The following is an 11,629-nucleotide window of genomic DNA, read 5'->3' as shown; positions in this document are numbered from 1 at the left end:
CCCAGTGAAGGCGAATATGTTTCTCTATCGCCAGCTTCTGGCCATTTGCAGAACATGAACATTTCAACTGTATTCGGAGAAGAACAGATGCAGTCACAATACAAATGCCCATAAGATGTAGCAAATGACTCGATGACAAAATGACAGAAGACTGACACACAATGACCAGCAAACCCTAAAACGCCCTTTGTCAGCTTTTAAAATGTTTAATCTTTCTCCAGTTTCAAAATGTAAGCTTTAGTCTCCCTTTTTGACACCAGAAAAAGTGTTTAACAGATGTTAATTGAGGTCTTAATTGAACATAAGATATTACAGTGTATCATAAGTAAATAAACAAACAAAAAAATATAACCCAAATTGTTGCTAAAATGTCCCTACATTCACTTAATTTACATAAAGTTTGATACAATTTCAATTTAAAATTTGCCATTGTTTCTGGCATATAATCTGGGCAAATTAGAACTATTTTTCATTGTCATCTTATCATATATATTGAAAGTTGTATGCAATGGATACATTTAAAGGAATTAAACGTTGTTACCTGATGTTATGTTCCATGCCATCCTCCAGGGTTAGTAAAGAAGCAGCGCTGAGGTACAAAGTTACTTAGAATTATCTGCATCTAATCACTGAGACCTTCAAGACCTTCATAAACCTGCTGAAAATTATTCTACAAACACATGATGGTCCCGGGGCAGCCATGAAAGGGAACACTGGCACCATGTCTTATGCAGAGGCCTGAAAAAAAATATAGTAAATTCTGTCCAAAAAACACCATAAAAGCAAAAAATGAAAAAAAGGAGGCAGCATTTTTAAAGAATAAATTGAGAAATTTTAGGACTTAGAACTTTTTTTTTTTTTAAATAATTGCTCACACACAATTGCTGAAACTATATGGCTCCATTTCTCAAAACTCTACACACAAAACGACACAACGTCACACATCGCTTGCAAAAGCAAACACTTAATTCGTAACTAACTTAAAGTGTTGTTTTTGCATAGTAACTTTACACACAAACCATCAAATGATTAGCCATATATGCCATTCACACAGATGTGAAAATGTAAAACACTACTATATTGTGTCTTTTGCTTCTTCAGTGTGCAGTACATGTATGTGCACAAATACACTGTATATACAGTATGTATGCATAATTGATAAACTTTACAGTTATTGAACTGAAATGACTTGGGCTGAATAATTGGCTTGATCTGCTTTTCAGGAGAATTTGAATGTTTTACTATTGTCTATTGTCTATTGTATTGACATATTCAGACACATGCATATTCACTATATATTTACTAAATGAAAAGAAATGCAATGGTGAAAATGTATTAGTTTGTCAAAATGTTTTGATTTCTAAGTTAACTTATTATTTGTAAGTGTTTTCTCGCGTGATCTTTGGGTCTATGTAATCAGTAAATGATTATGCCATTTAAATGCCAGTGAGCTGTTAGTTTTAAGTGAAGTGCCTAATGTAGAGAATTTTGCATTGAAAACAATTGTTTTACAATTGCAAACTGTGATGAGGGTTTGATGACAGATGACTGGAGAAATGTCTGAGGTTGGAGCTCCTCTTCTCCACGATTTTTGGGGACCTGAAATAAAACCCGAAAACAAAACATTAGCCTAAATGCATTACTCTTTACATTGTAATTTCTTCCCATTTAAAAAGCAACAAAAGCAAATGTGTAAAAATGGGCTGTTTTTAGGCTCAGTTCCTGCAGTCGTGGTTAAGGATCTTCCCCAGACCGAGCTGCTGCTGAGGCTTGTGCTGCAGATCAATGTCAGCATTCTGTGCAGAAAGATGAAACAGACATCTGATTATGACCTTCAGCTTTTACATCTGCTCTATTCAGTCATGTTACTCACACATATTTGTCCCGATGGTCCTGTCAGTCCAGTAGCTTTATAATCCCTGTTGGCCAGGATTGTCAGAGCTATCTCCAGCGGTAGGGGGTTTAGATTATCAGGCTAGAAGACAGACTGATTTTAAGGTGGTTAATCCAGTCTTGAATATGTTCATTTATCAAAAGCCATTATTTGTAGTCTGGTTATTGTTTATTTAAGATGTTTTAAATGAAATCAGTGACTGAGAGGAGAGAACACATAGAGTGCAGCTGACTGAGTACTCCATGTCTTGCATCTTTCACTGTCACCTGATAAAACAACAACAGCAATTCACATGTTTGTAGAGGTCATATCACTCCACTAATTAAACCTGAACAGAATGTGGTCTAACATTTTATATTAAAGTGTCCTTGTTACATATGTTACATGTACTTACCATAGTAAATTATGCATAATTACATGCAACTAACCCTCAACCAAATCCTATCCTACCCTAACTCTCTAGTAAGTAGTTGCTTAATATTACTCAGTACTCAAATATATAATTAACACTGTAACAATGACACCTTAACATAAAGTGTAACCGAATGTGGACATAATAGTGAAAGAATGAGTAGAACACAGCAAAAACGGTTTGCTACAGCTGTATAAGGTGTGATTTATTTGTAGTTACTTTAAAGGGTTCAACCACAAATGAAAACTACACCATGATTTACTCACCCTCAAGTCATTGTGTATATGACATTCTTCTTTCAGACGAATACAATTGGAGTTATATAAAAAAAAATGTCCTGGCTCTTCCAAGCTTTAGAATGGCAGTGAATGGCAGTTTATGTTTTGAAGTCCATCAAAGTGCATCCATCAATCATAAAAGTAATCCATATGGCTCTGGGGGTTAATAAAGGCCTTCTGAAGTGAAGCGATTTGTTCTTGTAAGACAAATATCTAGATTTAAAACTTTAACGGCCATCTGCTGGAAGCCAGTTATTTTAGTCAATAGTTTTAAATATAGATATTGTTCTTACACGAAAAAATCGCTTCACTTCAGAAGGCCTTAATTAGCCCCCAGAGCCATATGGATTACTTTTATGATTGATGGATGCACTTTGATGGACTTCAAAACATAAACTGCCATTCACTGCCTTTATAAAGCTTGAAAGAGCCAGGACATTTTTTAAAATAACTCCGATTGTATTCGTCTCAAAGAAGAATGTCATATACACCAATAACTTGAGGGTGAGTAAATCATGAACTAATTTTCATTTTTGGGTGACCTATCCCTTTAAGGACATCCTCCACACAACTTTCTTCATGAACGACGCCAACCCCATCTACTCCCAGACGACCACCAAGCTCTTTACACTTTTTACAGTTATTTATATACGGAAAGCCCAAAATAGAAAATCAACATCTTACAATATCAGGAAATAACATTGGAGACTTCATTAAAATAAGTTTAAAGCTCTTATCATATCTCAAAACCATATGTTTTTTTTTTAAAGCATCCTATATAAATGACAGTAAATTATATATTAATAATAAATATACATGTATTAAATATGAATAATAAATGATACCATTGATGGGTAATTATATCTAGGTAAAATTTAGATTTAAAAAAAAAATTGTTGCTCATACATAGGCCTACAATCAATTAGCATCCGTGCTGGTGCCTGATGACGGTGTCTCAATGATCTGCACCTCAGTCTGACCCAGGAGAATCATCTTAAGATGCTTTCTGGCAGCTCTGAGGAAAGAGCCAGTCTCCAGAATCTCTTTTTCCTCTTCTTCTTCTTCTTCTCCTGCTCTGTCTCTCCCTCACCACCAGCATCACACCATCGCACGGATGAGGATGTTGCTCCGCCGTGTCGTTGCCGAGTGTTGGTGATCGTACACCTCTCCATCACTAACTCGAGAACTTCACTGTCCTGTAACTCTGATAAACGATACTCACTCTCGTCTTCAGCCACTACAAACCCACAAAATGTTTCACAGAGTTCCATGGGTTCATTCATTTACCTTGTACATGCCACATTTTAAACTTTTCGATTGTGCTTTATGGCGTCATACAGCGGATCTTGAGCTTCAGAAAATGTTTTAAAGTCCCCTGTGGTGAGAATCATGGTTTTAATGTTGTTAGATTGTCTATGTGGTGTTTTTAATACTTTAAGACAAATCATGTGCAAATTCATAAATCAGCACCATTGCTGAGTAGGGTATGTTCTCCTTAAAACTGCAGTGAACCAAAGACAGTCTCAAAAACGCGATTTGAAATCGCTAGTGTTTCTGACGTCTACCCTTGTAACCAATCAGGTCAATTGAGTGAGTGGAGGCGTGGAGACATGACGTCATCATGATCTCTGTCTGTGATACAGAGAACTCACTGATAGGCTGCATCTGAAATCAACTAGTAGGTGAAGAACAGTAGGCCTATGTGATCAAAAGAAGTATCAGAATTCACAGTACTCATAAAAGTGTAGCCAATAAGTATTCGGACATACTTCTTTTGTCACACACAGTTTTTTCCTAAAATAAAGTAGGATGTGCAATGTCAGATTCAGCCTTTCTCTAATACCATTATTCATCACTTTTAACACCCCGTTTTCTCGTCATGACTAGTTAAACTTTACAGTGCAAGATGTTACGTACTTGATGTAAAACTAAGTGTTGCTCATTTTATTGGTGCAGAGATTATGTGCAGTTTGTAAAACGCCACGGCCATGATCAAGTGATCAAGTAAACAAAAATCGCCCACTTGAATACTTCGTACACACGTCGTAGACAAGTGGTCAAGTGTGTTTATTTAGACAGGCCCAATGACACACTTTCTCTGTTACTGTAGAGATACAAGAACTCAAATATCAACACCAACATAAAACCTTGCCATGTGCATCGATATAAAATTCTTATCCATGGTTATGTACAATGCAACTTATATGGGTGCATTTGTTTGTATATGAAGACTCAATACTCTCCGTTCTTAATCTAATAAAATCACTTAAATCATTTAAATATATATATATATATATATATATATATATATATATATATATATATATGTATATATATATATATATATATATATATATTTAAATGATTATATTTAAGTGGTTTTATTAGATTAAGAACGGAGAGTATTGAGTAATATTAATCATATATATATATATATATTATATATTAATCATATATATATATATTATTTTATTGCACTTCAAACAAACATAGTCAATGTACAGTCAGAGTTGCAATACAGATCGAAAAGAAAAAGAGAGAAGAAAAAAAGGGGGAGGCTAAAAATTATATACAAATATCAAAGGATTCACAAACAGAAACAGTTTTAATTGCTTTCTTATTGTGGGAATAAAAGATGGTCACATTTCTTTTTCAAGAACCAAAAACAAAGGTTGCTTTTTATTGTACTTACATTTATGTATATGGAATTTAGCAAAATTTCAAATTCAATTTTATAATATAGTACTCTTTCCTTTTATTTGAGGGAATATTATTAAAACCAAATATAACGTTTTCTAAACACAAAGAAAAAGTGGGGTCAATGTTGTCAATTATAAATCTAGACAAATCTTTCCAAAATTGTCTTACATGAGCGCAATGCCAAAATAAATGAAACAAGGTTTCGGCCAATGTATTGCAAAAAGAACAGTTCAGATCAATATTCTTTTTAAATTTAACCAGAAAATTATTTACTGGGAGGTACTTGTGTAAGATTTTGAGACTTATTTTATTTACCAATAAATAATTATTTGGTAAAGTCCAGATGGCCTTCCATAACAAACCTTCCACCAGTCTATTCCAATAAACAATACATTTCGGCCAGGTGACAATGTCTTTTTGAAATAATGAACGAATAGTTTTATTAACATTTACGACTCCGGGGGCAAAACTAATTTTTTCCAATTTCAGTATCAAATAAATCTAAGGAAGAAAGGGGCGCAATACTGGTTTGGGTATTAGCTCTGAATAATGCCAAGACCCCTATGGCAATCGCATCCATGACAATAGAAAACGTCATTGGAATGTTATGGAAATCTAGAAACTCGGAGCAAGTTAGCAGCATACCTTCTTGATTTAGTAATCTACTCGTATTATACCTGCTAAAAACCATCTTTCAAAAAATAAGGATTTATTTGTAAATAATATATTATAATTCATCCATATTAAATATCTATGGGGTGAAAAGTATGCTTATATAACAAGGAACGACGCAGAAGTATAAATGAAAACTATAGCGTAGAGGCTCCGGCGTAGGTCCGACGCAGAAGTATAAATCAGCCTTAACTCTCACTAAGCGTCTGTCTCCCCCTCGTGGTGAGCCAAGGAATATGTCTTTTAATCCACATTATAGAGATTTTTAATTTACTGTCACAGTTATCACACACCTAACAATATGACATCAACCTTTTTTGAGGAAAGGATTCAAAGCTAAAGCTAAATAGCCAGATACTTCAATAAATAATATCTTCATAAATTAGCAAATAGGCTCATTGCTGTGTTATCTAGGCTATGCATGCATTCATGTTTATGCCATACCAATTAAGCAAGATGTTTATGCATGTTTAGTTTGACATCAAACATACAAAAGTGGGTGAAGATTTTTTTTTAATTTTTTTACCCAACTATCGAGGCATGTTGTCAAAAAAGCTCAATGTTTGTTTAGTTGAATACTTATTTTTTTCCTGAGCAATCAAGGTAGAATTATATATTATACATTACATTATGTAGCATTATATTCAAATTCACTGGAGTAAATCATGTGACAGCTAGCTTCTGTCTCCCCAATAGACAAACAAGATATGGATCAGTAAAAAGTAGATTTTCCAGGTTTACTTTCACTATTGACAATGCAGATCTAGATTAAACCCGTCATACCTCATTGAATGTGAGAGGACAAACAAGCATTCACCTTCTTGAACAGTGACATTCCTCTGTGAATGGTAGCTTTCAGATATATTAATGTGATTTGACTCAAGTCAAAATGTACACAAACATGTCAAAGCTGACAGATATGCAACAAACTAATAACTGGAGTGACAGCATTTCCATCCTCAATGACTACTGTAGATTTGCTGAATAACTTCCCTGTATAGGGACATTTTAATGGCAAGGATATTTGATATAAGATATTAATGAACCAGCTGAACTTCTTTCCTTGTAAGAGTTACATTTTATGATATTATGGTCGTGTCTTTTGGATTCTTCTGAATTTCAGTTTCACGCTGCCCGGCAGACCGGACTTGACCAGCTCCTGTTGTAGCTGAAATAAAGATTGACTGATAGATCAAAATTGATTGAATCATCTATTAGCACCATAATTATTAATAATAATAATAATAATAGAAAAAAAACATATTAGGTCCATTAGTAAGTGCAACTTACTTTCTCTAAAACAGTCTCAATGTTTTCACTCTCTGTTAGGTCTGAAAATGAAGTAACTCTCATTTGAACTCCTATGATATTTTCTAAGGGAAAAAAAGCACATGATTTATGATTATGGTAGTATGTTTAAAAAGTGTTTTGAATTTTCATGCATACTGTATACTGAACATATTGAAGAGGTCAAATAGGAATATAATATTTGACTTGAATAATGAAGAATTTCACAACACTGCCTTGAAAACAACTAGTTTGTTTCCAGGAACATTTAAATTTCAACATTTTGGAGATGCTTTTATCCAATTTTAGGTTGATTAAAGGTTTTGAATGTGATTTAAATAAACTCATGACTTTGATATTGCTAGTGCCAAAACATCTTGCCACATAAAAACAAACTTATAATAATAAAGATTCTAAACATGATGGCAATTATGTACCTTGTAGATTATTTTGATCTGATCTACTGTCCACCCTGAAGGCCCATCGACCTGGAACATTTACATTACTGGAGTACATAAGGTTTGGAATAAAACTCCCATTGATTGATCCAGGAATCACGAAGTGGGCCGTGGAGTTTACTGTGTCATAACCAGCCTGCAAAAAACAAGGAAATTACTAATTATTGAGACAGAACATCAAGAAGAGATAGGCATATTTTGTTCTATTGATGTATAAGGCATGTTTTACCTGCACCGCATTATAGGCCACAGCGCAGTCACCATAATTCATGAGAATAAAAGATAAATTCCCACCCGAAATTAACACCACTTGAAACGATGTTTCCTGCAAAGTTTGGGAACACTGAATGTCACAGCAGCTCTGAGAATAGTGTAATCTTGAGCCTGAAGGAGTTTTAACAAACTAACTTACTGTGCCAGAGTGGTAAAAGTATTCAACTCTATCCCAAGTAGCAACAAGGACCCAAGTAGCCGTGAAGCTCAGATACGGGAAATACTGGTTTATATCCTGAGTGGCTTGAGTGAGCACACTTCCATTTGAGTACTGCTGATATGAGATGATGCCATTCATACTGACGTCGACATCTGTCCAGAGCGGAGCAATGATGTCTTCACTTCCATTGATGGGAAAGTACTTCACGTAAAACTCTGACGAAGATTGGTTGAATGTAAGGTGCCCGTTACTATTAACCTGATTAATAAAAAGATTTTAGTCAGTCATGCATGTCACTTTTTTCTCATTCACCATTTGCATTAGCAAAACAGAACTGAATTCTCACATATGTCTTGTTGTATGTGCGGCCAAAGAACACAAAAGGTCTCCACAGGTCGATACGAGTGGAGTTTTCATCTTCAACAGCAATATTAACAGTGTCTCCTGCCACTGAGCCGAACGGATAGAATATAACCGGCGCTGCAAGACAAATAAACAAGTTTAAACTCTGGTGACGATAATCTCAGTTCATGTTTTATACATTCTAGTTCTAAAGTCAATAATTACCTGTCTGTGCTTTTGTCACCCTGCCTGCTGAAAAAAAAAATATGAAATTATTTTAAATACACTTCCAAATAGAATGTGATATTGCCTTTGTCATTCCATGAAAGACTTTATTCATGGTAAAACTCACTCAGTGAAAGGATTGATATGAACATCAGCAGATATTGTGAAACTGGAGACAATCCCATGATAAATAATTGGATGAGGTCAGAGATACCAGAATGTCACTGCTTCAATTTCACAGAGTAACTAGAAAATCACAACAGAGCAAAGCAATATTAACACAAAAAAAGTATAAAAAGTAAAAATTTTGATTTTATAATAATATTATATATATAATATTATATATATAACATAATAATGTTATACTTTAACCATACAGATATACATAGACATAGCATCAGAGAATAAGTTGTTAAAACAAACAACGCTATAGACAAAAAGTTAGATGTTTACCTCAGACAGCTTCATGGAACATTAAAGAAGCACCTTCTGCAAGGTTCAAGTCGGGCACTAATTATCATAGCGCTGAAGGGAGTGACTGTTCAGGCAGTGTCTGTCAATGCATTCAGAATAACAATGACTGAAATTCTCACTATACAACTTCACAAACACTTGTTCTCTTCAAAAGTTCATCCACTTGAATCGTGTCTGGGCTATTTCCTTGTGCCAGATTAGATAAAGAAATCAAAAAGGTCATGCTGTATTTTGCAATGAAAAATGGGATATAATGCATATTCTTGCATAATTCAATTATGTTGACATGTCCCACGACACACTTTACATAAAAATCATGAGAAATTGTAGCTGTCCGTACTCTCCAACAGTCAACAATTTTATATTGTTTATAAATAACTTATTCTTTAATAAATTTTTTACTATTTAGTGATCTTTAATTTGGGTCAAGAGAGACTGATCGAGGGAGTGAGTTTATTGCATCAGACACTTGTTATTTTGCTCACAGCTGATTGGTCCAATTTCATTTTGAGATCTCTTACCGAGAACATAACCTCGAGTGAAGTGAAAGTTGCTATGCTTATGAAAACAGCTGAAAAATAAAATCCCTAAAACCAATGGTTGGCAAAAACTAAACTAAAACATACCCTTATGTTTAGTGGTATGTTTTAGTTTGGGGGGGGGGGGGGGGGGGGGGTAATATTTGAGATTTTAATATTACAAATGACACATTTGAGCGCTTCTGAGCGCTTTATTAAACAGAAATTTGCTGTTGGTGTATTAGCCTAAAACAACATGCTAGCCAGATTGTTTATCTAAATAGCCCTGTGTTGTTAGAAACGTACTTGGTTACTAACGTAACCTCGGTTCTCTCTAGAGAGGGAACGAGTACTGCGTAATATCTTGCGCTATGGGGAAAACCTCTTTTCCACGAGATATTGAAGCCAAAAATTATCCTTAATTTTGAATCAATGTTAAACGCTGTGCAGCAGCATGCAGACATAGGCAAGACGGCTTGTGCGCCTATTGGCTGCCCTGCGGCAACAGCAGCAGCCTATCGAGAGTGGCCCTGCGTGACACATATCCAATGGGGGCATTTCGCACCCCTTTCGTCACGTCCCGCCAGAAAGGGCGTGGTCTCGCCCTATAAATATAGCTTGATTAGGCTGGTACAACTGATTTTCATCGGCGAAGCGAACCAGAGCTGTGTATGCACGGCAAGATACGCAGTACTGGTTCCCTCTCTAGAGAGAACCGAGGTTACATTAGTAACCGAGTACGTTCTCTTACGAGAGTATCTCTCGTACTGCGTAATATCTTACGCTATGGGGAACACAATGCAAAACGCCGTGCGTACTGGGATCTGACACCAAAGTCCCAAGGGCAGTAGCCCGGGGCTCATATGCATAATCACCATACACTCACAGAGAGTCGGAGAAGAGAGGATGCAAGCATCACACCCCCCACTGAATTCTATAACTACAGAAGCTTGGCTTGTAAGGCGGGAACCTCTAGGTTATAAAACCTTATAAATGTAGACGGCGAGGTCCAGCCCGTGGCCGTACAGATATCTTGCAGGGTAACCCCACTATACCACGCCCACGACGAGGCCACGCCTCTCGTGGAGTGCGCTCTGACACCCAAAGGACACTGCAGGCCCTTAGAAGTGTAAGCCAGTGCTATGGCGTCGACTATCCATCTGGATAGGCTCTGTTTTGATGTGGCCAGTCCCTTGGAGCGTCCGCCAAACAAAACGAAGAGCTGCTCGGTCTAACTGAAGAGAGACGAGCGGGACACATAAGCTCTCAGTGCCCTGACAGGGCAAATGAGACTCACATCCTCCTCCTCATCTTGAACCGAGAGAGCGCACAGGGGAATAACCTGGGCCCTGAACGGTGTGTTGAGGGATTTGGACACGTACCCGTGCCTTGGTTTGAGTATGACTTTTGAGTCATTAGGCCCAAACTCCATACATGACGCGCTTACTGGAAGCGCTTGTAAGTCCCCTATGCGCTTCACTGAAGCGAGAGCCAAAAGAAACACCGTTTTGAAAGACAGATGCTTCATGTCTGACAAATGGATTGGCTCGAAAGGAGCACCTTTCATGGCTTCCAAAACCGTAGAAAGGTCCCACACCGGGACTGAAGGAGGTCTGGGAGGGTTCAGCCTCCGAGCTCCGCTGAGGAATCGCACGACTAGGTCGTTTTTCCCCAGTGAATGGCTTCTGACACAGGTTTTGTAAACGTTGCTATGGCCGCCACGTACACTTTGAGCGTGGATGGGGTCCTGCCCTTATCCAGCAGCTCTTGAAGGAATGAGAGTACTTCCGTGACCCCGCAGTCTACGGGTGAAAAGCCCTGGTCTTGACACCAGGCAGAGAACACAGACCATTTCGAGGAATAGAGCCGTCTAGTAGACGGGGCCCTCGCCTGCGTGATCGTGTTTAACACTCCCTCCGGGAGATTAGCGGGTACC

At 36.9% G+C, this 11,629-nt stretch overlaps 1 protein-coding gene and 1 long non-coding RNA gene across 3 annotated transcripts in view; one reads left to right on the top strand and one right to left on the bottom strand.

The window, feature by feature from the left end:
• The window catches only part of LOC143709691 (uncharacterized), a 759,555-nt gene that overhangs the window by 287,995 nt on the left and 459,931 nt on the right, over window positions 1–11,629 (top strand). The window contains exon 2 of the long non-coding RNA XR_013194385.1: window positions 10,414–10,434. This is a non-coding gene — a long non-coding RNA (uncharacterized LOC143709691). The remainder of the gene's footprint in view (window positions 1–10,413; window positions 10,435–11,629) is intronic.
• LOC143709681 (sushi, nidogen and EGF-like domain-containing protein 1) lies at window positions 6,204–9,283 on the bottom strand. Of its 2 annotated transcripts, none has more exons than XM_077200281.1 (9): window positions 9,155–9,283; window positions 8,829–8,947; window positions 8,702–8,728; window positions 8,481–8,614; window positions 8,114–8,392; window positions 7,931–8,026; window positions 7,681–7,837; window positions 7,247–7,329; window positions 6,204–7,124 (listed from the first exon to the last, which is right to left on the bottom strand). In XM_077200281.1, the coding sequence occupies exons 2-9, from the start codon at window positions 8,884–8,886 to the stop codon at window positions 7,044–7,046; spliced, it is 915 nt and encodes a 304-aa protein (XP_077056396.1). In that variant the 5' UTR covers window positions 8,887–8,947; window positions 9,155–9,283; the 3' UTR covers window positions 6,204–7,043. The 2 variants fall into 2 exon arrangements, with proteins under 2 accessions (XP_077056396.1, XP_077056397.1); XM_077200282.1 differs by having other exon boundaries at window positions 8,702–8,725.

The sequence above is a fragment of the Siphateles boraxobius genome, unplaced genomic scaffold (assembly GCF_051911475.1).
Source record: "Siphateles boraxobius isolate OS27281-9 unplaced genomic scaffold, OSU_SipBor_1 46, whole genome shotgun sequence".
Classification (NCBI taxonomy): Eukaryota; Metazoa; Chordata; class Actinopteri; order Cypriniformes; family Leuciscidae; genus Siphateles; species Siphateles boraxobius.
The sequence above is the reverse complement of the archived record's forward strand: the minus strand, read 5'-3'. Positions and strand labels throughout refer to the sequence as shown.

What these genes read in the sequence shown, in the direction of transcription:
- LOC143709681 (XM_077200281.1), bottom strand. Translation starts at nt 8,886, where the DNA reads ATGGGATTGTCTCCAGTTTCACAATATCTGCTGATGTTCATATCAATC. An exon ending in GGTGACAAAAGCACAGACAG is followed by an intron (nt 8,615 to 8,701) that starts GTAATTATTGAC and finishes TTTGTCTTGCAG; the next exon opens with CGCCGGTTATATTCTATCCG. An exon ending in TGGCCTATAATGCGGTGCAG is followed by an intron (nt 7,838 to 7,930) that starts GTAAAACATGCC and finishes TGTTTTTTGCAG; the next exon opens with GCTGGTTATGACACAGTAAA.